Consider the following 27,082-nt stretch of genomic DNA (forward strand, 5'->3'; position numbering starts at 1 on the left):
GTTTACATACATGTGCAATAATTGTATGTACGTTTGTTGATATGGCACCATAGTAGATTTTTCATGATCTTAAAGTTACCGACACATAAAAATCATGCCATTATTACTGAAAAAAGTCAGTAAAAAAAAGTCACCTTGATATCTGCAGGTTATTTTGTATGAGGTTTTGATTGGCTCTTACAGTATGGATGACATCATACAATGTTGTTGTTGTTGTTGTTGATGTCCATGTGGCTTATGAGTTCGGTGACAAGTGCCTGCAGCGTTTCTGAGCGCATTTTGCCCACTTCCAGCACAGCTTCATGATTGACAGCCTCATTGTCCTCATAGCTTTTCACCACTTTGTTAGTGATGAGAGAAAGACCAAAGACTCGTATGCCACAGTGGCTGGCAACCAAAACTTCTGGGGCAGTACTCATTCCTATAAAGGGAAAAAAATATCTAAATGACATGCAGATCTGACTATCATCCAACTTAAAAGTACATACAGTATATTTCTGTGCAACTATATCCCAAATATATGCACAAATAAAGTTTAAACCCTTCTCTCATCTGCCATTGGTTGACAAACGTATACGTCCACTGTAAGCGCACACTATTGGTTGATGGCATTATTATATCAGGTTTGGATGGTAAAACAGACAGTGCAATTAGACAGATTGTTTAAAGGGTTAAAGTAACTTTTAAATAGGCTTAAACATATTTGTTGAGTTACTTAAAAAAAACTTCATATATTTAATTTATAGCAATTTCAGATAAAGTCATTGAATTGATTGTACTAAATGAGAAACATTTAGTTAATGAGAAACAATTCTTACCGACTGCATCCACTCCCAGTTTGTGTAAAAGACGAGCTTCAGCAATACTCTCAAAGTTTGGCCCTCCCACCATGCAGTACACACCCTCTTGGATATATTGAGAGACACCCATGGTCTTACAGATGTCAAATGCCAACTTCCGTAAGTCTTTGTCATAGACCCCAGACATGGACGGAAATCGTGGACCAAATCTTAAAAAAAACAGTCTTTAGTTATTCAAATAATGACTGAATACAGCAGTTTGTCTGGATTTATCATATACATATATGCTTTTACATCAAATTTAACCTACACGCATACAGTAGACACTCACCTATCATCATTCGGTCCATTGAGTGGGTTCAGTCCAGCTAGTCCAGGGAAGTTTATGTGGTCACGGATGATCATAATATCACCACAACTGTAACTGTCCGCTATTGATCCGGCGGCATTAGTGACAATCAAGGTCTCAACACCCAGAAGTTTAAACACTCTTATTGGAAAGGTGACCTGAGAAACACACAAAGATTTCAGGACAAATGAGTGTTTTCTGAATATAAGTATGTAGACCAACTGTAATTCATTTTAATCCATGTGTGTGTGTGTGTTTGTGTGTGTGTGTGTGTGTCTGTGTTATGTAAACCAGACAAAAGTTTTATTGAATGGTGGCATACAGCATGTGATTCAGATCAGCATGATCAGCTTGGTGTGAATGAACTGGCATTAAACTAGAAAAAGGAATCAGCCTGCACTATCATCACAAGACAGCATGAATATGTGATTATATGTAATGTGATTCATATGGATATCTGTGCAAGAAAACTGTAATTAAGTGAAATAAAGTGTGATGTGATAGTGTGTTAGCTCCAGAATTATATATTCTAATCAAAGTGAAAAATGCAGTAATACAATTATGCCTAGCTGTCATTGGGGCGATACCCTTTCCAAAAGTATAAAGGTTACTGCATCAGTGTCACTATTTTTTATCATTATTAGTGGACAAACCTTGCTTAGCGAGTGTCCCTCATACATATGAAATCGTCCCTGCATGCACACGCAGGTCTTCCCTTTAAGATTCCCAAACACTAGCCGTCCAGCGTGGCCCTTTACTGTTTGCATACACACAAAGACAAAAAGTTACATCATGTCCAACATGTTAAGGAAAAAATATAGCATCATTTTAACTTATATTGTGTCTTTCTTTTTTTATCAAATGAAGAAAACATCACTCTGTGCTGTTTCACCTGTGCTCTGAGGAAAGCCGGGGATGTCTACATAATTGAAGGAGTCTTGATTTTTAAGGGCATCAGCCAGCAAGCCGAGCCCAGAGCCACAGATGATGGCCACTTTTGGTCTGTGTTGTGTATGGGAGAGCAGCCAGTCTGCTGTTGTCTGGTAGTCCTCATCGCTGGTGATAAGAAAATACTATAACACTCACTCACTGTGTACAATGACAGGGATTTGTGGAATTTAATGCATGAATAATTAAAAAAGGCTTGACTGTGTGCAGTCCTGTTATACAACTAGCTAATCTGCAGCATGCTGTGGACTATTTGCTCAAAAATGCGATAGTAGTTTTTGAAATAGCAAATTGTTAAGAGAAACTGAGTTTATATAAATCAGTGCTGTATTATGTGGTCTAATATTTTAGGCATTCTGTAAAATGAAAAAGAATAAATTGCATACGATAATGATTTTCATCTTTTGTCTTAAATAAAGACACGCTTACTACAAATGTATATTTCAACTTTAAAATAGACAGAAAATGTAACTTACCCGATCTGGTCTTTGTTATGCATCTTGACGTTGGTGTATTGCCCTGGAGAAAGTTTGAAACTGAAGATCCTGGATGTTTGTGCGTGTGTGCATGACGGTCCTGTAGATTTATGTAGCCTACCGAATGCCTGACATCACTACACATACAAAGTTCTGATTGGTTACAACTTAATGTTATAGTTACTGTAGTCATGCCAAATGAAATGACTTGTAATGTGTATACATGTCACAATTTTACTTTTAGCCTGAGTCGGATATGTTCATTTTTAACTGTTATGATTTTACAGCTGTTCATTATTCACAAAAAAAGTCAATCACAATAATAAAACAATATTATATATATATAACTTAGACACACACATTTTCTGGAATACCAACTATTTAGGTAATGCAACAATAAAACATTTAATTGGTGTAGCTGAGTACCAAAATAAAAAACTGAACTGACATTCACAAGTATGGTGCAGATGGAAGAGTGTGTTGTTTTGTGATTGGAAGGTTGGAGGTTTGAATCCTGGCTCCTGCAGGTGCAGACTGTCATTGGTTGAACCTTTATTTATGTTTAATTTATTAGCAGCTACAGATTTTAATAATTTTACTAATATATAGGTTAACATATATGTGCATATATGTACATATAATATAGGAAAACGACCATTCTTTTATATATGTTACATACAGTGTTGGGGTAACGCATTACAAGTAACGTGCATTACTTAATAATATTACTTTTCTGAAGTAACGAGTAAAGTGACGCATTACTTTTTAAAGGTACACAATAATATTTGAGTTACTTTTTTAAAAAAGTAATGCAAATTACTTTTTTAGTTTAATTAATTTTATAAAAACATAATGTACTGAATTAAACTAAACGTAGTCACATTATGCACTCTATGCATACACGCCTAATCAAGGTACAGTTTGAGTCAGAAACTGAGATGGCAGGCCAGAGCTCGAAATTTTTGTGATGAAATATGCAATTTCTGAATGCAGAACTTTTCGGTCATAAAAAACACCTTCAAGCCTCAGCCAAGAAAAAGTAACGCAAAAGTAACTAAAAAGTAATGTAAGCATTACTTTCCATAATAAGTAACTAAGTAACGCAATTAGTTACTTTTTTGGGAAGTAACTTAATATTGTAATGCATTACTTTTAAAAGTAACTTTCCCCAACACTGGTCACATATATTAAAAACCAATATCAAAACCTATATTGAAACATATAGGTTTTTTCCATGTGGGTTGATCTGTGTGTTTTGAAATAGGTCATGTCTTATATAAGTAACATGGTTTAATAATTAAATAGTTAATAGTAAGTACATTTCTGGTGTTTGTGTTTTGTTGGGCAAACTAAAATAACTCTTTTCATGACATAAGTTGTCCCTTTAAGCGTGTAGTAGATCAGGTTTGAGGCATACAATTTCCTAATGAAGTTGTCAATTGGTCCAGCTGGAGTTTTGCCACATGACTGATGGCATGTGAGGCACATTACCGGGGTAAAAGACTCCGCCCCAAATCCAAAGCATGGGATCAGAAAAACTCAATTTGGTTACCTCACGAGATTTGTCTGATTAAAAGTAATTTTTCACTTTTAGACAGACATCCAAACTTTTGGAAAAACTTCTCTTGACTCCATTATTACACAAGTTTACATTATACACTCAAAAAATTGCTGGGTTGTTAAATATTGGACAGAACATATGTTTGGTTAAAAATAACCCCATGTTGGATTAAAATGACACAATGTTGGGTTGTTGTTATGCAATTTGAACCCAGCTGTGTGTTCTGTCCAATATTTACCCATTATGGGTTAAAACAACCCAGCAATTTTAAGGTGTAAAGAGTGGTAGTAATGACCTAGCTTTAATTTGACCTTATTTTTTTATTTTTACAAGGATGCAATATAGTTTACATTACGTCACATTAACATAGCTTCATAACATGTAAGGGATAATATACAGTCAGCCAATTATTTTCTCAAAATATACCATAACGTGACGTCCTGCTTATTAAACAATCATGTGTTGGATGAATAAATATATAGACATATTGTGCTGAAATGTTTTAACTATGTTAAAAGAAAAAACTGATTTATATAGGCATTAAATCAGCACAGCTACTGTAGGAAATAGGTTGAAGGGACAATAGTGAGTTATACAGTTTAACGTCATTATAACAAATATTTAATCATTCTGCTAACTGAATAATTGTACATGTGTCATTAAACATCAGCCAGTGACAAAGAACTCATTGATTCATTGATTTTCAAATACTACCTTAAATCTGTAAAGCCTTTTTCTTCCAGAAACATTATTTAGCTGAAGCTCTTTCACAGAGCACATTCAGGTCTAGACAATAATATTTACATTTTTGCCACTGCTCACTTACATACTCACAGTCTGACAATGCACTCTGCTGAGAGAGTTCTCAGAGACGCAAAAATCTTTTTTCCAAGGACATGGTGAAACCTGCATACCGGGTCAAATCTAACCGGGCCCATGTGAGGAAGACACACATAGAGATAGAGAGAAACAGTGTGTACTCCATTCTCTGTAACAACATTAACAATGTTGAGTGCCAAGCATACCTCATTCATCTCTTTCTCTCTCTCCCCTAGAAGAAATATGTGGCATATGAGGCACATGTGATTTTCCCCACCAAAATACAGTCATAATTAATAAATGAAACACAGAATAAGAATTATACTGCTAAAAATAAAATTGTTTTGGAAAGTTTTTGTTATCCTTGACTCAAACTATAAAAGGTGATAAATTAATTTAAGTCCCCCATATCAATCCTAAGATGTCAAAGAACTGATGAGCAGATCTTGGGTCACAAATGCCACAAAATGCGACAAAAGACATATTGGGGGCAAAAAAAGGCTGAATGTATATATGGTTAGAAAAAAATGCCTTTTAATAGTATAATGAAAATAATGGAGAGGTACATTAGAGTGCACAAACAATCATATAATCTATATATAAAAATAATATATATAAAAATTTCTAAACGTAATGAAATAATAGCATAGTGCTTTGAAACGTGCCAGACATTTGTGATGCATTTCACGTGCTTCACAATGCTCAGGCTGACCGGTCATGCCGAGGTGTGCACTGCAGTAATTCAAGTTTAGTGAATCTGATGAGAAACTTGTGACTTGTGGAATGGTCATACATGATCAAGTCCTCATCCTAACCCTGACCTCTTTGTATTTGGTTTTTGATGAACCAAAATACTAGCCTGGCTCCGCCCTCCTACGTGCTTCTGCTTAATTTTCATTTCGCTTCAGCAGTACGTCTGGGACTGCTCTGTAGAGTTTCATTTTCTCCTGCAAAAATCTCAGGTCCAATCAGCGAACAGAGGGGGGTGGCTATTGACACGTAATGACACGTAAATAAATACCTTCCGGTAGCGCCGCCATCTTAGTCGCGTCCGGATTCAGGATGAGAGCTTACGCACCCTACGGAGGCTACTCTGCTGCTGCTCTGTGCCCCCGCCCTCCGAATTTGTCATACGTCACTAAGAAAAGTGCGTACCCTACGCTAATACTCTCTCCTGAATAGAGGAGTCTAAGATGGCGGCGCTACCGGAAGGTATTTATTTTCGTTAATAAAGTTTTAAATATGGATATTTCTACAACAACACCGTGCGGATTACCCTCAGAAGACCTTTATTTATCATGGACGCACTTTTTTTGGACTTGAAGGTCGTGGACCCCGTAACTTCACATTTGATTAACTGAAAGATCTAAAACATTTTCTAAAATATCCGAAAATGTGTTTGTCTGAAAAAACGATGGACGTACGCAACTCGGACAGCTTGGGGGTGAGTAAATCATGGGTTTAATATCATTTTTGGCCGAACTATCCCTTTAATGTAAACCCTAAAAATGTTTACCCCTCAAATAAGAATTTTTTAAAAGCCCCTAACCCAACCCTAAATCTAAATCCAACAATCTGTCAATTCCTCCAGAAAACAACATAAAGGGGCACGTGTTTACATTTATTTTAGATAGAAATTTTTTATTAGATTATTTTTTTGCAAAATTGGGACAAATAATGCACAGTGTTGGTTTGTGGCAGCGCAGAACGAGAAGTTTAAATTCATGTATTTTAATATGAATAACCAGGGGACCTAAATTTATATTTTTCATAGGGTGCTTCATAGTCCATCAATGTTTATAGGAGGGCCGGGACCTCCTCAATTCGAACACTGCATTTTCCAATTCACCTTCAAAGACCACTTTTACTTAACATCTTAACTTACAGTTTTAATTGATAGCTGAATTTCATTCCGCCCTAACCCCAACCAAATCACTCGTCTCCCCTTTGCCCTTTCACAGGCCGTATGAAGGTGAGTCGATGACCCAGTGTGGGTCTGAATCTTAAACAACTGACCCTAATCCTCCAGAACACATGGAGCAGGGTCATCCATGTACATCTGGCTCCTCTGCTGGGTGCCAAAAGCCAAGGACAGCCAGCAAACATGCAGCGTGACCATCAAGGGCGCACTCTTGAAAATTACACCCCACCCGATTCCTCCCGCAGGACATGTGGACCCGTGATGGCCTCTATATTACTGCAGACATACACTATACGTGTTTTTATAAGAAAGTCACATATACAGTACCCTTCCCCTTAGTGACACCATGATTAAGTCTGTTTGATTAATGTGTTATTATAGCCTGATGCTACAGAGCATGCCATATTATGCAAATCTGATTTTAATGGAGCCACATTGATAATCGGCCATGTGAAAAGAAAGGACATAATTGCATTTCAGAAAGTGAAACAGAGGGGGTGGGGAAGGGGAACGGCCACTTAATTGACCAATTCCAAAGAAATATAGTACACTAGGAGACACCCTTCTCTTGAGTACAGTAACAGATGTCATTGAGGTATAAAATGCACTTCACCTCTGTCAGTTACGGTATATCTCCCTGGCTGCCCCGATAAAGCTCCCATCAAAGTCTGCTGGCTGTAATTGACTCTAATTGTCAGACGCTCTCTGTTGGGAGTCACCAAGATACGGGCCAAAGTGATGGCATACATCTACCATCAACAATGTGAATGCTCAATACACACTCTAATGCACATTATCAAAAGCAGACACTTTGAGCAATGAGCTGCCACACACATCTGTGACACACACGCACACACACAGCTCACTGATTGCAGTCCCAAACCATATGTGACCCCCTTTATTTGGGAGGGTTTCAAGGTTGACAGTCTGTCCTCACTGGACCCACAAACCTCAAGCTCAGCAAACAGTGCAGTCTCTGCTGAACATGCACAAGACAGTGAGAAAAAGCATTTATTAATTGGATTCCCAGAAAATGAAAATTCCACCCAATGGGGGATTTGCATTGGTGTTTGATTCTATAGTTGCCAGTTAGCTGCTCTCGTTGCCAGATAACTCCCATGCGCTGCCTAGGTCTGTGGATTATTCTGGATTAGAAGCGCTTGGTATAATCTTTCGCACAGTTTGTATGTTTGTGTGAAGGTGGCAGACAGCAGGGCTTACAAGGGCATGGCTGCTATCTCTGCTCACACCCAGACGACACAAAAAATATGTGAGGCCAGCATTGCTCCTGTGGGAACCTTTTGTGGCCTCTTGGATTTGCTATGACTGTTCCTATAGCTCAATTGGTAGAGCGCTGCATTATTGGCAAGTCTATAGGTTCAATCCCAGGGAACACATATGTTGATTAAAATGTATACTTTCATATTGCATCATCTGCATTGATGCTTTTGTAGCATGCATTATACTGAATGGTTACATGCCTCATTGCAATAATTGATTCTGATTGGTCAAAGTTGCATTCTGGATCAAATGTGACCCATGTTTAATTTATATACATGTATTTTTTTGGCATATACAGTGCGCTCTTATCCAAAGAGTGCTGAGGTGAAATAGTGCCTGATTTTGCAGTCAACCATCATATCTGCTCTTGAACAAATAAACTATTACATATTCTGGTTTTAGTGTTTCATTGCACATAGATTTACTCAATCAGTTTGAATGATTCTAGTATCTCAGCAGTCTCCACATGATCCGTTGAATGAACGCACCGTCGGTGTGAATTAGAAGGGTGTTGTTGACAGCTGGATGGCTGAGCCCAATAATGGGACCCCTGCTGCGAGGATGGCCAACACAGACGGAGGGGGATCTGCGTGCGGGTCATGCATGGCTACGCTGATACAAAAAGCGGATATGGCGCTGTCACTCAACACCATATCCTAGATATGGAGACATTACTTCAGACCTCTACAAAGTCTGTTAGGATGTAGGGTTATGTGAAGGCTTTCACATGGGTAATTTATGGTGGAGAAAGTGTGCATACGGCAGCTAAGTACATCAGGAGCCATTTAGCACCATAAATCAATATTTGCAAATGCTGTACATTTCATAAAAGTGAGAAATCTCTCTTATTCTCTTTAGTAGTGCTCTTTCACTAGTGTACTTCAACGTGCTTGCATATTATATATTTATACAGGTAAACACAATATGGTAAAATGCACATAGAAAGGCAGAAAGAGTTCAATGCACATAGATTGTTGCCAGTAAAAACTATTACTTATTAAACACCCATAACATGTAATTTCCAGCACTGGACAGTAGATGTCACTAAATCTTAACTTGTTATTGCTCAGAATTAAGCAATGCACCTGCCACATGTGTCTGTTCTGTATCTACTGAACCCACACTGACGGGATGTTGTAAATGTTCAACACACAAACAGGATTTTGATCCGAACCGTTGTTTATACTACATGAAACTGCATATGGATAAGTTTATGAGCTCATGCTGATTAAATCAGATCTGTACGTTTTTTCATGGTATGAACGGATATGGCATGATACACACACACAGTGTTCACATTATGTGTAATTGAGACTTGGAACAAAGCACATTTTATACATTTGAAAGCAATATTCGAATTCACAATAACATGAAAATGGTTACCAATACTGTGATTCATATAGTTGGCTTAACATTACAGGGTGACATCAGTAAACTGCATTACTGGTAGGCCTATTATAGTTTGTTTATTATTGCACCTGACTGCCTCAAAAGCACATTTTGACATATTTGCACACACCAGACTCACACTTTGATGTATTCGGATATTGTTATTAATATTTCATGATTTCAGGGCTGTGAGTACTTTAGCTTTGATTTGCTTTTAAATCTCACTGTATATGATACAGCTCACTGCTACACTGTTATACAGTAAATAAATAAATAAAAACACTTTTTAATACAGGCACAATTCATTCATTCTGGTTTCATCATATTTACTTTCTGCAAAAGTGGCCTTTAAAACGCTTTCAGCTGACAATATGAATCACAATTGATCAAATGCGCATTCTTTATGCACCCATGAATAATTTATCATCAAATGGGTGCTTGATGCTGTTTTTAATAATTCATTACATTGAAGAAGCCCGGCATCACACTATGATTAAAAGAAAAGAAAATATATCTGAATCAATCAGTGGTCTGCTGAAGGTGCTTTAGATGTAGCAAAGTGCATGTGCCACCAATACTAAGAAAAATATCCATTGCTCATGAGATTAAATTTATCTGATTGAAAGTAACATTGTTTAACCTCTGAAATGAAATTGTGCCTCCGTGACACAGGAAATGAATTGCAGACAGCGTCTGGCACCTGTGGCACCGTGAGTTATCGCTCTTAAACTTTTACTCTGGGAAACAGGTGGGTTTCTATGACAATGTCTTTTGACGCCAACTTATTTTTAGCATGCTAAACCATATCCGTTGGTGCTCTTTGCAAACTTAAAGCAGCAAAAATGTTTTGAGGGAACATTAAAAGATCCCATATCTGACTTTCTTCCAATAAATGTCCTTTTGTATATTTGAGCAATGACAAATACATATAACTTCATATAAATCACAAAGTATAATCAAATAGCGAAATATAATTAATACCATATCCATTTTTCATAATGTTGCTGCCCAAAAGACATGGGAATACAAGGTTAATGGATTCTCCAGCACACAGAGATGTCTTCAGGCACATCTGGTTATGGTGTAGGGCTCTGTAATAAAACCCTAGCTGTGATTCCCCTCTCACCCCCAACCCAAACACTGTTTCCCTGACCTGCCCTCCTGCACACAGCAGCTTGATGCGGACAGAAACCGAGGCTTGGAGAGATTGGACATGTCCTTCACCTTTCTTTAATTACAATTTCACCTTCCACTAACTCAATTTAAGAAGAATGACCAAAAAGAAGTGATGACCGGCACATTGATTACCCCTGAAGGAACTCTGGCTGTGTAGGTTAACAAAACTTATTTTGTTCAGTTCAATTCTGACTCACTCGTCATGTCTGTTCTGATCTTTGATCTCACATGCTTATGTTTTGAGGTTTGCTACATTGACACTTGGTTGAGGTCATGACACTTGGACTTGTGGGACTTGGCAGCTTGTAGGTTATGAAAGTGAGGTTAGAACACCCTACACCCTAAGTTTCTCCACTCATGAAGGATGATGGAAACCCAAGATAGAAATAGTAAACACTTTTTAAGCTGCATTAATAGACCGTCTTAACTCATTCCCCGCCAGCCTTTTTTTAAAGGTGCAGTGTATGGAATTTCAGCACCATCTAGCAGTGAGATTGTGAATTGCAACCAACCACTCAGTCCACCATTAACTGAAAAGCATAGAGAAGCTACGGTAGCCGCCACAGGACAAACATGTTGCTGTCTAAAAGAAAATACAGTAGTGACAAAATATGCTCTGTAGAGCAGGTTGTCCATTTAGGGCTGCTGTAGAAACATGGCGGCACAAAATGGCGACTTCCATGTAAGGTGTAGATAAAAAAAGTCTCATTCTAAAGTAATAAACACATAACAGTTCATTATGTAAGGTCTTAATACACCACTGATAATATAGTTATGTATATAATAGTACATTTCTGTCATTAGATCTGTCTAAAAGTTACACACTGCACCTTTATAAGTTGCCCGCCAGCATTTTTGTGATTTTCACAAAAGTTTCACAAAATGCCTTCCAGGAAAATGTTCTTCTAAAAATATGTAAACATACAAATATATTAAATGAAAGAACAGACCCTCTGCTTTCAAACAAACAATAAACACCAAAAAAAACAAAACAAAAAGGAAAAAAAAACTTTTCATCCTATATCTTTTCTCTGCTTATAAACTCTTAAATATGCGCATTTTTCTTCAAAAATATTTTTTTAGCAAAAAAGCTGCAATAATTGCATTTTTGTGAAGGAATTTTTTTTAGAGATCAGATTCAGAATGATAATCAAAACATACACGGAGTGTAAAATCAATTAAAAAAAAATCGCTTCAGTTTCTTAATAAATTGGGTAAGTGCATATTGTCTTGAACATTAACATTAATCTAAATGATGTAATCAAACAAATAATAATGATCTGTAAGACCACACAGTTATTAAATGTACCATAAAAGTACATCCTTTTCAATTCAATGTATCCCAAATATGATTTATTTTGATAGAAATATATGATGAACTCAACAGTAAGGAGAAGTCAGTACCGCAGAAATGCACCGTGTGGGCTGAAGGGAGCTCGGCGTGTGCCGTGATGTCACACCACACGTGCACCTGACTCTTGGGAGTAAATTTGCGGTTTGGATTCCACCTTTAAAGACAGAAAGCGCTCGATAAGGCAGGGAAAGCTTCACACTGCATTCAATATTTTAACAGCTATTTTGCTGATCAGAGTGAAATGGAAACAATTAGGTGAGTGAAACACTGCATAGATTAACAGGATGGAACCTCCCAGGGTTTGCTCCAGCTGTCATAGTTTTCACAATCTATCTGCCCCAATTCCTTTCCAAATCCCCCCTCGTCTCCCCACTTTTGGCTGCAGGGTAAAATATATGGGATGGAGTTGGGGAGGGGTGCAGGCGGCGAAGGGGCGCTGCCCATGTTTTGAGGAGGAGGAGTTGGAGTCATGCCATCTTGATTCACTCCTGTTTTTTAATGGCTGACTGAACTCCAGTTCATGAGTCTCGGCAACGGATGCTCATAAGACTCTTTGCAGACTGAAAGGTGGTGAGAGAGAGAAAGAGAAAAATAAAAGTAATGAGTGGGAGAATTTACAGGACTAACATCTGTTTCATAAGTGTGACTACTAAGTAACTATGTACACCCTTAAATTTCACACATATGCAAACAAGTATTTGTGCGCATGCATGCATCCTCCTACGCACCCTCAATGATTTTTGGAATTAAAAAGGGCAAACCACAATAAACATGTTCTCACCTACCCAAGACAGACAGATAATGGGTGTATGTTTCCTTTCTTTGGTGCACACATAACATTAGTCAAAACAAACAAAGTCTTAGACTTTCTAGAATCAGGTAGCTATCTGGGCAAAAGATAAAGTTTTGGTGCTTTGCATAGCTTAACCTGCATGGCCAAGAACCACCCACTTATAGACAGGAAGAGGGGTTTGATTGAGAGGTAATGCAATCAATTACAGTTTTGCATTCAGGGCTAAATAAATTATAAATGTATTTAAACAATAACAATACACATGCATAAAAAATGTGTGTTCCTGTGAAGCTCGGTGGAAGAGCATTGTGTTTGCAGCCAGAAAAAAGGTCATGGGAACACACATACTGTTAAAACACACTGTCGCTACTGTTGTAAGTCGCTTTGGATAAAAGTGTCTGCCAAATGCATAATTAAATAAATGAACCATACAGACATATGATAGAACAGGCATGTATAGACACTAAAATTTACTCATAATATAAAATATCTGTGTGCCTTTACAAAACATCAGCCAATTTGATGAGTGCTTACCTTTTTTTCCAGTTAAGTATGTAACATTAAGCAGATGGTTAGCAAGCACACATAGTGACATTAGACAAAAGCTGTTTAAACCAGTGGTTCTCAAACGTTTTCAGCGTGCGGCCCCCCTTGTGTACGGCGCATTCCTTCGCGCCCCCCCAAAGAAAATGTATGACAAAAAACTGTACTAAAACTCAACTTTAAATTAAACAAAAAATATTGAATGTTACAAAGTATTGCTTTTGGTTAGTAGCCTTATTTTTTAGGTTTTATTGCACAGAATTCATGATAAATTAATTTATTTTATACAATTTCATAAAACTGGGGCCCCCCTGGCACCATCTCGCGCCCCCCCTGGGGGCCCCGGCCCCGTTTTAAAACCACTGGTTTAAACAACATGAAACAATAATAAGACAGCACTCAAGAAAGCAATACTATCAGCCGCCCTGCTCATTCAAATCCACTGGTTAGTCTGAATCATTCTCTGCCCACAGATTTAAACCTCTTACGTGACTACATTGCATAGGTCAGTGGTTAAATAGAGGTAACCATGAAGTTAGCATTCCATTTATCCTGACACATGCTCTTTGAAGTAGCCTATACTCTGATCATAATGTGATCCTAAAATATTTTCAAATGTCCTCCATTAAAATTTGTTACATGACTTCTTAATCTAGGGAAAAACATGAACTAAAAGTTTTTATACTTGAAGTACATTCTTACCAAACTGGATTATTGTTATTATATTTTTCTGCAAATAGAAGCAGCATTACTAGATAAATGTCATTTCTAAAACACATACATTTGCTTTGTCAAAAAAAAGCATCATACATTTACTAGCTCTTTACAATTTGAAGAAATAAAGGTTTTGAAATTAATGTTATTTTTACATGCCTACCTTACTAAGGATCCCAGACAATACAGCCAATCTCAACAGAACATATATTTCTTTCATTTTTTATGAGTTTTTCATGTGTCGTATTGTGATGGGTACCATCAAGCTACTGAGATTTCCCTTCCCTGATATCTCATGAATAATTCAGCTGAGGCAACGACTGTAGTGTGGCGAGAATGAAAGCTGTGGGGTGAAAAATTTAGGCTGATTTCAGTGTATGAAGGGGCTGTGGGGAAGCATAATGGCACACCCTATTCTCACTCATTAGTACATAGACCGCAGACGGGGCGAAGTTTCTCATGAGCGGTATTACTATAGATCTTATTATTGTATTTAAGAGATGAAAATGAAACTATAAAATGTATATAAGTCTGAGTATTAAACTAGATAAATAATGAAAGTGCCTCTTCAAAGGAAGAGGTTTCTGGTTTTGCGCAACACTGATTCATTTTATCATATGATAACAGAAGCAGATTATTCATGTGACTTCTAAACAATCTGAAAGCTTTTGAAAGTCACACTGAACTACTTCAGTTTGATGCCTGGAGCCATAATCAAAGACTTCAGGTTCGACAGGAGATGAGAGGAGAACTTGCTCTTTGAATGAGCCCCAAAAACTGCTTACCCCTGCATCTTCCTCAACTTGATTATTTTGCATTCAGATACTACAGACCACAGATGGCTGACAACATCTTGGCAGCCGTCTGCCTCCCCGTTCCCCCAAAACTGTGTGAATTCAAAGAGACCTTAGAGCTGTTTTTCTATCTTGATGTGACAGGAAAGAGCTGCTTGTTTAGTTTCTTTGTTGTATTATACATTCATTTAACAGTTTCATTGAATATTTTAAAAATTAATCAGGTCATTGAAAAACTTTTGCAGGAGAAAACTAGAAAGATTAGCATTGTATTGTTTGTAAGATTGCCAGATTGTATTAAAGTCATTTAAGTATTGAAAATATTAAAATAAGACATCTATATTTTATCAGTATTAATAAATCAATCTGTAATGTATTCTAAATGTATTATTCAGTTAAATTTTGTATTATTTCCAATCGGGGATTTCAAGGGAATGGGCTGAATTGTTCATAACACATCCTCTACAATATATGAAGTAAACATTGAAGGGGACAATCTCCTGTCAGGGATTTGTGAAATATTTGTTCTCTTATATTCTCCGGGCCGTTCCGAGCCTTCAGGTGTGGAGAGCTGCTCTCTGTTCATCCATATCACTCGCTGGCTGGATAATCCAGCCGGGGATCAGCCACAGTCTGTCGCAATCAATTTGACATTTTTTTCTTATTTTCTGATTAGCTGGTCTATCACAGCTCACAGACGTGAGGCGCAGCGACCCATCTCTGGCACATGGGGCTTTTACATGGAAATGCATTGTAATTACTGGGCTGCATGGCAGTGATATTAACTGAGGCTATAAGTGAATGGCATGAGATTTAAAGCAGGCTGCTTTTCAGAGGCGTCTGTGGCAGGACGAGATGAAGTGAGAGAAAGAGGGTGACTTGAAAGAAGGGGGGAGAAATAAAAGTCTTAGCATTGAATATAATTGGTGATGAATACAGTACCTGCCAAAGGCGTGTGAATAAATAATAGCCACTATATTTCATAGTGATGTTATGCAAATGCATTAAAATTCTATAGGCTTACTATTACTTATATATTTACATTTATTGGAAGTCCTTTTATCCAAAGTGACGTTTAGTGCACTTCACATATACATTTTTAACTCTTTCCCTGCCAGCGTTTTTTTTTTTTAAGTTGCCAGCCAGCGCCAGCATTTTTCATAATTTTCACAAGTTTATATAATGCTTTCCAGAAAATGTTCTTCTTTAAATATATTAACAAACAATATATCAAATGAAAGAACAGACCCTCTGCTTTCAACCAAAAAAAAAAAAGTTTTATCCTACCTTCATTAGTTCTCTTTTTATCATCTCTCAAATATGGTTAGGTTTCTTCAAAAACATCAAATTTTGAGCAAAAAGCTGAGATAATTACATTTTTGCAAAGGACTTATGATAGAGATCAGATGCAGAGCGATCTTTAAAACATACACGGAGTTCTTTCTCTTTCACGTGAGGCGTTACTTCAAGGTTGTACAAGTTGTGGAAGGGTGCCACCTGGTGGATAATAGCGGTATTGCGGAAAGCCGAAAATTCTCGTCATTGGCAGGGAAGCGTTTTCTCTTAATTGAGAAAGGAGATAATGAGACAACTCGACAATGGCGGGGAAAGAGTTAATCATTATGAGAATCGAACCCACAATCTTTAAGTTGCTAACGCTAGGCTCTACAACATCTTGAAAGTGCAGATTTCGTCTATGTGTCCTTGTGAACAGCCGTTAAAAACATATTTTATGTTCATATCGTCATTTGGCTTGCAAAATGAAATAAATACATAACATTACCACATTAAAAAAGTTAAAGAATAAGTATAAAAACAAATTACATTGTAAATTTCCAACTGATAATCTTAAAACAATTTATTATCTAGACACAGTACCCAGAAGTGCCAGCCATTTGTGAGTAAAAATTGCTTTGCATTTGCAGCGTGGCAGGTGTTCGTTTTGGACTCGGGATGGAACATTTGTTAAATAGGAAGCAGATCCAGAGATAAAAAATAAATAAACATAATTGGGCAATACAAACTGAACTCTCTGGTTTCACATTAAGTCACACACATTCATTGGTCAGCTTGAAATCAATGTTTGTATTTGTTAAAAACTATTTAAAAAATCAATTATGTCTACAATACGTCCATTTTGAATTCCAATAACAAAACATTGATCAGGTACTAACTGGGTGAATGGGTAATGATTGAATTGTTAAACAGAACAAAGCACCTCAAACATGCCATGTCATGATGTGACTCTTCTAAACGGTTGAATTATTGATTATTACAATTTTGGGTAGAATACCAAACATCACAAATCGACATGCTGTACGTTACCTGAAAAAGGTGGGCGGTGTGGCCAAAGCACTCGGGAATATACATATAATTCACCACAGATCATGCATTAGTTTGCCTTTTTTATATTTGTAAAATCCCCACAAGTATAAAAAACGCTGATTGAGTGGGTAAAACCCAAGCACGCATTGCAGTCGACAGGTCAAACGGCCGATCAATATATTGAAAAGACTTTCCGATGTCTAACAGATCAACTGATCCTTGAGCTACTCTTTAGCGCATGACCCTAAAGACCAAAACAACGCTAGTCCATAATAAGCTATGTAACACTGTTTACCCTTCTCTATCATGTACCTTACATGAACTGCATTAGCAATGTGTCAGCATCCTTAATTGGCTACTTCTGACATTCGGATGAACAATCAGAGCTTATTAAACACTCATCCCACTGAAACCAATGCTACAATGACAGATTTACTGCATTTATTGTCAATTATCACACAAATGTACATGCTAGCGTGTCTGGCAGTAGGACACCTGGGATTAGCAGCTAGAAGTGTGGTGTCTCCAGAGAGCGAAAAGTGTTTGCGGTGGGGTTAACAAGCACCCCGTGTTTCTTTTTTTGCTAATTAACACATTAATCTTATGAATATATGTAAATCGGGATTTGACGGTATTGCTGTGCATTGTGGTCTACAATCATCAATCACGTGTAGCAGGCACAGTGGTGTGTACCACGGGAGATTATGGGATGTGTAGTGACAGTTCACATTTAACCTATACAGATGTCATATGTGAGTTTATATCTCAGAGGAGGGACGAGTTAACATACCTGTTTACTGTAAATGAACAGAATCTTCCCTAAGCATTTAAGCGGATAGCTTATAGCTGATGATATTAACATTTAACAGATGCCCTTATCCAATGAGAGAGCATTTAACATTTTGTCAAAGGAGCCAACAGTCAGTGTAGTTTACATATGGAATACAGTATGTGATTTTAGGCATACAGTAAATCCTCTAAATCCCATTTAAATGGACAGATTAACAACCTCGATATGACATAACAATGACAGACTCTTATCTTTGGTCCCCCCAAAAACTGATTTGTCCTTGGTACAGGCCTCAGGTGAAGTCCGACTAAAATCCCATTAAGCAAACGTCTCCCCCATCCTGGCCATTTGGTCCAGAGATCACCGGCCAACTCAATCAATCCAAATCACTGGGGCAATCTGTCAGGTCCATCTAGTGGCACTGTGCCTGGATTTCGCCTTAACATGACTGATTATTCGATCTGAGCCTAACTACATATTGCCCTAATCCTTAAGATGGATGAGGTTTAGCCTTTTAATGCTCCTGCGAATGTAGTCCATTTGGGTAAGAAAGGATTCAATGCACAGACCACTCAAAACAATGACAGAAAAACAAGGGCCAACAAAGGCCAACTTAAACCGGGCCTTAAGCCCCAACAAAGCACCAGCCAAGCACGATCATGCCAGGAAGTGACAATGCAAACGTGACAGCCCGTGCTCTAAGTACTCTTTTAATATCAATAGCCTGACGGGGTCTGTATCGCTTTTACTCATACTTTAAAACTTAGGGTTTCTGGTAGTAACCAGAGCATAAAAAACTACAAAATTCGATTGCTTTACGGCATACGTCACTTCCTCAACACATTTTTTTTTTTGACGTGAATTTTGCTGGAGGATACTTAAGGAGTGTAGAGAGCAACTTCTATTATGTGACTATGTGGCACTGTGTTAGAGTCATGGGACTAGACATGGGTGACCCGGGTTCGATTCTACTTTAAGGCAATTTTTTTATATAAACTCACGATCTTGATTCATACATAAATGCGATCTTCTTTATAAATGACGGCGATTATCTTGCATATAGTTCCCTGTATTCAGATGCTGCATTCACGTGTTCTTTTACTGTCTATGGTATTTACATTACAATCCAGGATGCTATAGCAGTCAAACTTGCTCAAACTCACACAGTATAAAACCAAACCCTATTCATTCACCAATCCCTATTCATTCACTTGAATGGTGCGTTCCACTGTCACTCGCATGACGTATTACAATTTCTCCCTGATGCCTTAATATGTTGATCGTTTAGCGTTTAGTTTTTAAAGGTTTAGTTTTTAGTTTAGTTTTAAGTTTTAAGGTTGGCCAGTTCTTTTCCTTTGCGACAGTGCTGCGGTGCTTGTGGCCTCTAGGGAAGCTAGGTGTGAAAATACATGTCTAGCGCCCCCTATGGCCAAAAAGTTCTGCGGTGTGCCTTTAAGGTACTCCCCCAAAAAGTAACGAATTGCGTTACATTACTTACATACTTACATTACATTTTTCCTACATGGCTGAGGCTTGATCTCTTTTAGGCCTTGCAGGTGTTTTTTATGTCGGTTTAATTCAGTACATTATTTTTTTTTTCAAAATAACTCAAATATTAATGTGTACATTTTTAAAGTAATGCGTTATACTTTATTCATTATAGAAAAGTAATATTACTTCGTAATGCACATTACTTGTAATGAAACTGAGTTATCTGGAATGCAGCATAAGAACAGACAGACATTTAAGAAACAGACAAGAGGCTGTGCCAATCAAACATATGGAAACAACTGACCATAAAATACCAATAGTATGAAATAAAATGATGATTATGATTTTAGTCTGGCCTTTAGCAAACAGATATAAACATGAAGTAAATGCCCATATACATATATATCAACTTCATTATAAAATTTTTATCAAATCACAATATGAAGCTATTCTTCATAAACATATTCCATAATGACCAGAGCATTTTCATCTTGTGATTGCTATCCATTTTCTTCCAAGTGCTACTGCCCTCTTGCATCTCCAACCACCTGGACCTCTGCTTTTACCTCACTGTAAAAGAAACGTCAAAGGCAAAGGGTAATATTTTCCTCTAGATCAAGGAAAGCTTTCTGGGCAAGTCAGTCCTATTTTCCGGCTCATTAGCTCTAGAAGCAATCCTCCACTGTGGCTAATCCACACTTGCATCCAAATCAATCAATAGCTTTAATGTCAAGACAATATTTATACATCGGGCTGACAAAAGCCCCTACTGATGCAATGTAAGACACAGTCATAGCCCATATATAAGTTTGGGTTATGGTTTATGAACAAAGTTAACATCGAGTCTCTCTAAATGAGAATTTATGATAGAGCAAAAGTTATGAATGCAGAACTGAACTATAGCTACATACAGAATCTTGTTTTTTTCATTATAAATGAATTAAATAAATTACTAGAAAATGTGTCACCACAATTCAAAGAAGGAAATTCGCTCTTACAGCATTGAATCTGCAAATGTGCAGTAAGCTGACTGCAGGTGTGCTATGTCAGCATGTGTGCATGGAAATTGCACTGCAGTGGTTAGGTCACACAGTCAGGTTAACCAACTGCCAATATTATTTTACTACATACTTATTATTATTATTTTTAAATTCAACCCTCCTTGAATAAGTAATGTGTCATTTCTTCTAATGCTAATCATTATTAATAATAATTTAGTAGAACTGTTGCCTTCTTCATAGTTGTTAAAATTAATAAAATAGGATAAAATCCAAATGTGAAGGGAATCTTTTCAAAATTCGCAAAAAAAGAAAAACAAAGAAATGCGAATTAGTTGCATTTCCAAGTTGTTTGAGCGAAAGACGTTGGTAACCTAGTAACCAACAGTAAACAAAACAAGGTACGCGTGGACAATGGTGACAGAACTGCATATAGTCACAATGGGGAAAGTTATGAATTTATTGTCGGTGCAGCTTGTAATTGCCAAACTGAATGCTGTGCACAGAAGAAGGAATGCAGCATTTTTGATGATGGCACTAGCAGCAAGGTACCTCTAGTAACATATGATATTAGTATCTCAGAATTAGGATTGGGTACCAAATGTATATATAAACATAATTGTACATATACTGTAAGGACTTTAAAAGGGTACTGCCCCACTGACAGCTATAGGGTAAATATTTTGTCAATTTTTTTCTAACAGTGTTATACAGCAGAAACGATTGATAAAATGTAAAAAATATTTTTGACACTTTTTGTTTGGAAACTCTGTTAGCCTATAACAAAAATGACCTTGGGATTAAATGGTTACAAGTATGATCGAATGGCCCTGAAATGTTAGCTCTAAACAAAAAGACCATTGGTTTGCTATTTTATTCCAATGCATAATCTAATGTGATGCATTCAGTACTTTCAAACTAACTAAAGTGTCTGTTTGCAATTGCATACGCCTGTGCGTACGTGTAATGTAGTGAGAGATCTTATACTTATAAGATAAGGTCCTTCAAGTTTGAACTTCACATCAGAGCTTTCTCCCCAGCATGAGCTCCATTTGTGCTTTATCTGCGCGCCCTGATATTGGCATTTCACAGGTCACCACACACACAGCAGGCCATTAAAGAAAGAGTCTCTGACGCAACCGCACATACCTCCAACAGCGGGACCACATCACCGACACCAAAGAAGACCTGCACAGGAAGACCACGTCCTGATGTTAGATTTGACCTGATGAAATCAATTAATTCTTCACAATATAATAGCATCAAAAAGATGTTGAATCAATTAACAGTAACGAGAAGGTCAAGGGATATGATTTAGAATTTGCAAATATTTTTTTAATGATTTGAAAATATTAACATATAAGCTTATGGGCAATCAAGCAAGCAGATTGACACAAAAAGCTACAATCCTAAAAGAACATGTTGTGTGTGAGAATGTCACAGAACATGAAAATGTGTGCTTATTATTTCTCCGCTGTCTCACATTGTCACTAAGAATACCCAAGAAAAGACACCTGAAACACTGTGTGTGTTGACTAAGCTGCTATAGGTTCTGTTTCAGAGCCCACAGCAGCCATGTGTTTCTGTACTGATTAGAGCACTGTATCAACAAACAGCTGGGGTCCTGCAGAAGAAGAGAGGTAGAGAGAAAGAACAAGGAGGAAATTTAAAAGAATGCGAATAATCCTTTAAAAGCACCCTGCGGGAAATGAGGTTGGGATTGGACTGTTATGGATAAACTTACAAACTTAAAATGCAGAATGCTGAAGACATTCACTGACCTACCTCTAAAATTGGGGTTAAAGTGACCCACCTTCTCTGCATCGTCTTACATGATATCATTAATTATGTCATCATAAACAACTGGCCTGACATGTGCAACACAGTAATTTTTGTCATTTCTACAGATCCGTTAGCCTGGCTAACACCAGACCAGTCTCATAGAGGATGAGACGTGGTCTGGGAACCACATGTTCATTTTCTCGTATTTGAGGTATGGTTTACGAATGCCAAGAGCTGTTTATTGGGCGCTACAAATGTCTATCAAATGCGTCTGTACGTACTGTAGCTCATAGCCAATCGGTGTGTCACATAGACGTCGTCATCGTCTTAATGCCCCCTCCCCGTTCTGTGATTGGTTCCCTATGCCGTTAATTGGGGACTACGAATGTCTATCAAATGTGTCTGTACGTAGCTCATAGCCAATCGGTGTGTCGCACAGACATCGTCATCATCTTGCTGCCCCATCCCTGGAAATTTGGGCCATGGTTTCCATGCTAGACTTGCAGTGTGAATAAATTTGCGCGCAAGACAGCATGGGGAAAACCAGGCTACAGATCCGTGTAAATGGAGTCATTTGACCAACGTCAATGTCTATACATGTCAAGAAGAAACTTGGGATAAACATAGCCTTAGAATATGTGTTTTCTCATATACACATTGCCACAATTGTTGACCACCTTAAAATGTAATACTTTTTATAACCATTTAATTAAGATAACAGGTGTTGAGTCTTCTCCTAAACCCCTGATAAGGTTGGAGAATAGAGTATGCGTTCATACAGAACCTCCACAGATACTTCACATTCTCGAGGAATCTCTTCTTTAGTTCAAGCCAATAATTTTCTATGGGGTTCAAGGGGATCAGAATGGCCATGGCAGGACCTTATGGCACCCATAAATCTGAACAGAAATATACATGTATTTCATAAACTTTCTTACTAACTTAGATTTTCTGCTGTTCTTTAAGGTTTATTTGACACCAGGCCACAATTTCTACTTTTTCATTATTAAGAATATACTGCACATCAAATACTTGCAATAAGAAGCATTGATAAATAATTAATGCTCTGTTTCCAAAAAAAATTAACACAATGGGTGGGAAGGGCTAATTCCTCTGGAGGAGTACCCACTCTTTCCCATGAGACCAAACAGATGTTTACAATAGTGGCATCAAAGAGACATCTCAGCCAGCTCTGAAGACGCCACGGCTGCCAGTTGTCAGAACTGTCCACTTTGTTTTGTTGCTTGATGGTTCTGAATTCATTAATGATCTTAAATGAGCTGCAGAAGATATAGAAACAGCCTGTTTCCTAGCGGGACGATTTTTATGCTAACACTAGTAAACAGTCTCTGAGAATTTGTTTGCATGCATACATTTTGAGATAACTGCATATAAATATATACATACATTTGAACCATTTTGTCCATCTCTTGGCCTTTATTTACAGTAATGAACGATCATAAAGTGCCAAGCATAAATTCACAATGGTGAAATCTTAAGCCTGCGCAGCTTTAAAGCATTGATAATATGCACACTTTTCTCTCTCTATAACGGTTATTAAACTGTATACATACTAGGAAGCAGCATTTAATAACTTGGCCATCAGAAATAAGGAGGGTATGATTAAACACAACTGTTTTGATACCCCCCTCTCGTCCCCTCTTCCTGGCTGCCACATCTACTCTGAAAATTAGCATTATAGCCATGAAATTAAAATTCAGTTCCCTGGAGATAGCCATAGAGATTAGGGTGTATACCGCAGGTATTTAGAGATACACATGTCAAGGCACGTCAAATTAATTTCATGATCACAGAAGATTTGAAAGGATTTCATACCAGTGTGTCTGCCACGTATATTGAACGTCTATTAATTGGTTTTTCCATGTGTGAGGGTGTAATAAATCACCGTTCAATAGACGACCCATCTAATGGTGCAGAAACTGTACGCCTGGCATGAGCAGGTTACATGCAAGACATAAAACTTAGATGCTTTACTCTTTCTTGCATCAGCTGTGATTATGAAACCTCTACAACTGATGTTATGGATTCTAAAAATAACCCTATCACTTTGTTGACACGTGTGAGAAATTGAGATTCATGACTCCTTGTCTTGGAGATATTAAAGGGACAATTCACTTTTTTAAAAAAACATGCTAGCTCCCCTAAAGTTAAACATTTGATTTTTACCTTTTTGGAATCCATTCAGCCAGGGGCGGGTCTAGAGAATTTTTCATGGGGGGGCCGGACTGGGGCACAGACTTAGAGAGGGGTGGCACATTTAAATACATATAAACAGTGAATTAGTGTAACTTGCCCTACATTGAAGGTAATAATACTGTATACTGTATCCTGATACATTCAGTACATTTAAACCTCCTGATGTGTTTTTGTTTTAACCTCCCTCTGGCATGTAATACACATACCTTGGTTTGCAGAAAAGTCAGTGGACTACTGCTGCGTCTTCCTCTCTTCCCTCTCCTCATGCCTTTCTGCTTCTATCTCTCTTTTTTCTTCAAAATGAAGAAATTCTGAATTTTTTGAGACCTTTTCATTGGTCCTATTGCCTGTATCTGACTGTCTGTCTGTCCCTAAAGAAATAATAATGCATTTTTCTCAGTTACTTTGTCAAGTCATAAACTAATTTATTTCCTAAAGTTGAATGTTATCCGCATATCATCTTAATAAAGATATTACATTTGGTAGGGATGTTAACCGATGACCGTTTGACCGATGGTTGACCGTATCAACGTTAACCGGTCAAAGTTGTCGGTTGTCGGTTAAAAAAAGGGATCTGTAAATTAGGCTATTATAGACAGTGGACTAAACCCTACTACAGTTAGTCATCTCTTTCTTTCCAAGATCTTTTTGTGTGAAGTGAACAAATCCCTCACACTCAGTTTTTCATAACTGGTCTGTTTGTACTTTATAAACCAATAAAAAAACATTTGGCGCGAGGTCACTGCTTTTGGTTTCGCATGTTCACAAGGTTTGCGAAAAGTAAATGCTACAGGCTATTTTTTGATAAATTCCTTTATTCGAATAGTAAATAAAATACAGTAATACAATAATTAAAATTAAAGTCTCTCCTGGTTGTGTTCCAAATTATTAACATTTATGTCTTTTAGGCTAACAGTAAAGTGCAGAGTAAGTTTTGTTTCTGTAAATCCTCAGCCATGATTTTTACCACTTTATTAAGTTTTGCTTTGTAGAAAGCATTTCTTTGAAGTGAATTTCGTTTTGTATAAATTGTATCTTAATTTTAATAAATGTTTAATCAACCAAATGCATGTATTTATTAAATAAAAAGCAAATATAGCAGAGTATATAATTACCGGTCCGTGCATGAAGGCGCCGGCACTGCGCGTTCACTTGCATTGCATTGTTAATTAGAACGCACCTCATCATAAATAAATAAAACTCAGCGTATGCCTATATGCCTCATACAAGCATTAAATATCTTTGCTGCATTTGTTCTAGAACAAACACAGTGCGAGACCTGCTTTGGCCGGTGCTTTTACACATTCTGAAGGTGCCCGTTTAATCCATTGGTTTTATCGTGTTGCAGTCTATTAGGCAACATTCCGCATAAGATGGGTTTAGATTTGGAAATACATTACATCTATATTTCAGTGGTAACAGAAAAGGTGATGATGATCATCCTATGTCTTTAATATTACTACCCCAAACTAAAGCGCAGTCTCTTGCTGAGCTGTCATTTTATTAAATGAGCCGCGGCAATTTTCAAATGAGCTTCACAAACGCCTTTATTTTCAAGTTCAACGCGATCACCTAGTACCTAAACTATTTCGAAACTAAGCACGGCGCCGTTTGCGGGACTCATGTTTCGCGCTGTAGGGGATTTAAAAAGTATTGTGAGGTCTGTGTGTGTGTGAGCCGGAGGCAGAGCGCAGAGAGATGCGAGTTGCGAAATTGCAGGCACGGCTCGAAATGGCTGTTATTTTAAATAGCATAGCATATTTTAAACTAATAGGCCTATCAGTTAACCGGTTTCAACCGGCCAATGAGGCTCGGTGGCCGGTCAAGAAAATTTTTCGTTTTCGCCATCCCTAACATTTGGTTGTATTAAATGGCATATTGCACAGAGCCCCAGTGAGTTAATGTATAGAAAAAAATAATGTTTATGTTGTTTTCTTTAAATATGCTTCTGAGGCTGTGGTCTGTTGCATGAAGCTATTTGAACAACAAACTCTTAATTTTCAAAATTCAGAGTAAGTTTGGAGTCGACAAATCCAGATAAATCCAAACTGGTTTAGATCAGGATCAGATGTTGGACAATGCTTGGTTTAAACTTTGTGTTTTATCTAGAGTTTGCAAAGCCTGTGCACCTGAAAGTGAAACCTGCTTCATGCAACAGAAAATGTACTTAACAAAAGGAAAACAGTTAATAGCAATGAAAGTTTAGAGGCTGAGGAAATTCTAGACGTTTATTCATAGTCGTATGACATGTTAATGTTTTTGCATGCGCCGAATCAACGCAAAGCTCTCTCCGTGTGTCGACTATTGAGGGCAGCTTAAACAGTCACTCCACATAAAAACGTTACGTTGTTTTTCATTGATCTATTCCATACACTATGAGATACAATAGCGCAACTCTCTCTAAAGTTTACACATCAATATTTGAAGGATATAGGGAGGATTACGTCTGATTGGAACGGGACCGGACACATTCAACCTGTCTTTGCATACAGCTACTCACTTAGTGCCTTTTTAGTGTTAAATTGCTTAAAAGCACTTGAAGGTTAACATTTTAAAACACG

The 27,082-nt window shown here is 37.5% G+C and overlaps 1 protein-coding gene across 2 annotated transcripts; it reads right to left on the bottom strand.

The window, feature by feature from the left end:
• Positions 1-194: 194 nt before the first annotated feature.
• On the bottom strand, positions 195-15,226 carry pnp4a (purine nucleoside phosphorylase 4a). 2 transcript variants are annotated; one of them, XM_065241321.2, is made up of 8 exons: positions 14,288-15,226; positions 12,125-12,634; positions 2,574-2,710; positions 2,042-2,205; positions 1,803-1,906; positions 1,132-1,307; positions 819-1,009; positions 195-421 (listed from the first exon to the last, which is right to left on the bottom strand). In XM_065241321.2, exons 3-8 carry the CDS (start codon positions 2,594-2,596, stop codon positions 195-197), a joined length of 885 nt encoding a protein of 294 aa, XP_065097393.1. In that variant the 5' UTR covers positions 2,597-2,710; positions 12,125-12,634; positions 14,288-15,226. The 2 variants fall into 2 exon arrangements, with proteins under 2 accessions (XP_065097393.1, XP_065097392.1); XM_065241320.2 differs by lacking the exons at positions 12,125-12,634; positions 14,288-15,226 and adding an exon at positions 4,961-5,376.
• Between the last annotated feature and the right edge of the window lie 11,856 nt (positions 15,227-27,082).

This window comes from Paramisgurnus dabryanus, chromosome 14 (genome assembly GCF_030506205.2).
Source record: "Paramisgurnus dabryanus chromosome 14, PD_genome_1.1, whole genome shotgun sequence".
Lineage (NCBI taxonomy): Eukaryota > Metazoa > Chordata > Actinopteri > Cypriniformes > Cobitidae > Paramisgurnus > Paramisgurnus dabryanus.

Coding starts and splice junctions, on each gene's coding strand:
- pnp4a (XM_065241321.2), bottom strand. CDS start 2,596: ATGCATAACAAAGACCAGATCGG. Junction 2,206..2,573: donor CATAACAAAGACCAGATCGG/GTAAGTTACATT, acceptor TCTTATCACCAG/CGATGAGGACTACCAGACAA. Junction 1,308..1,802: donor AGGGACACTCGCTAAGCAAG/GTTTGTCCACTA, acceptor TGTGTTTCTCAG/GTCACCTTTCCAATAAGAGT.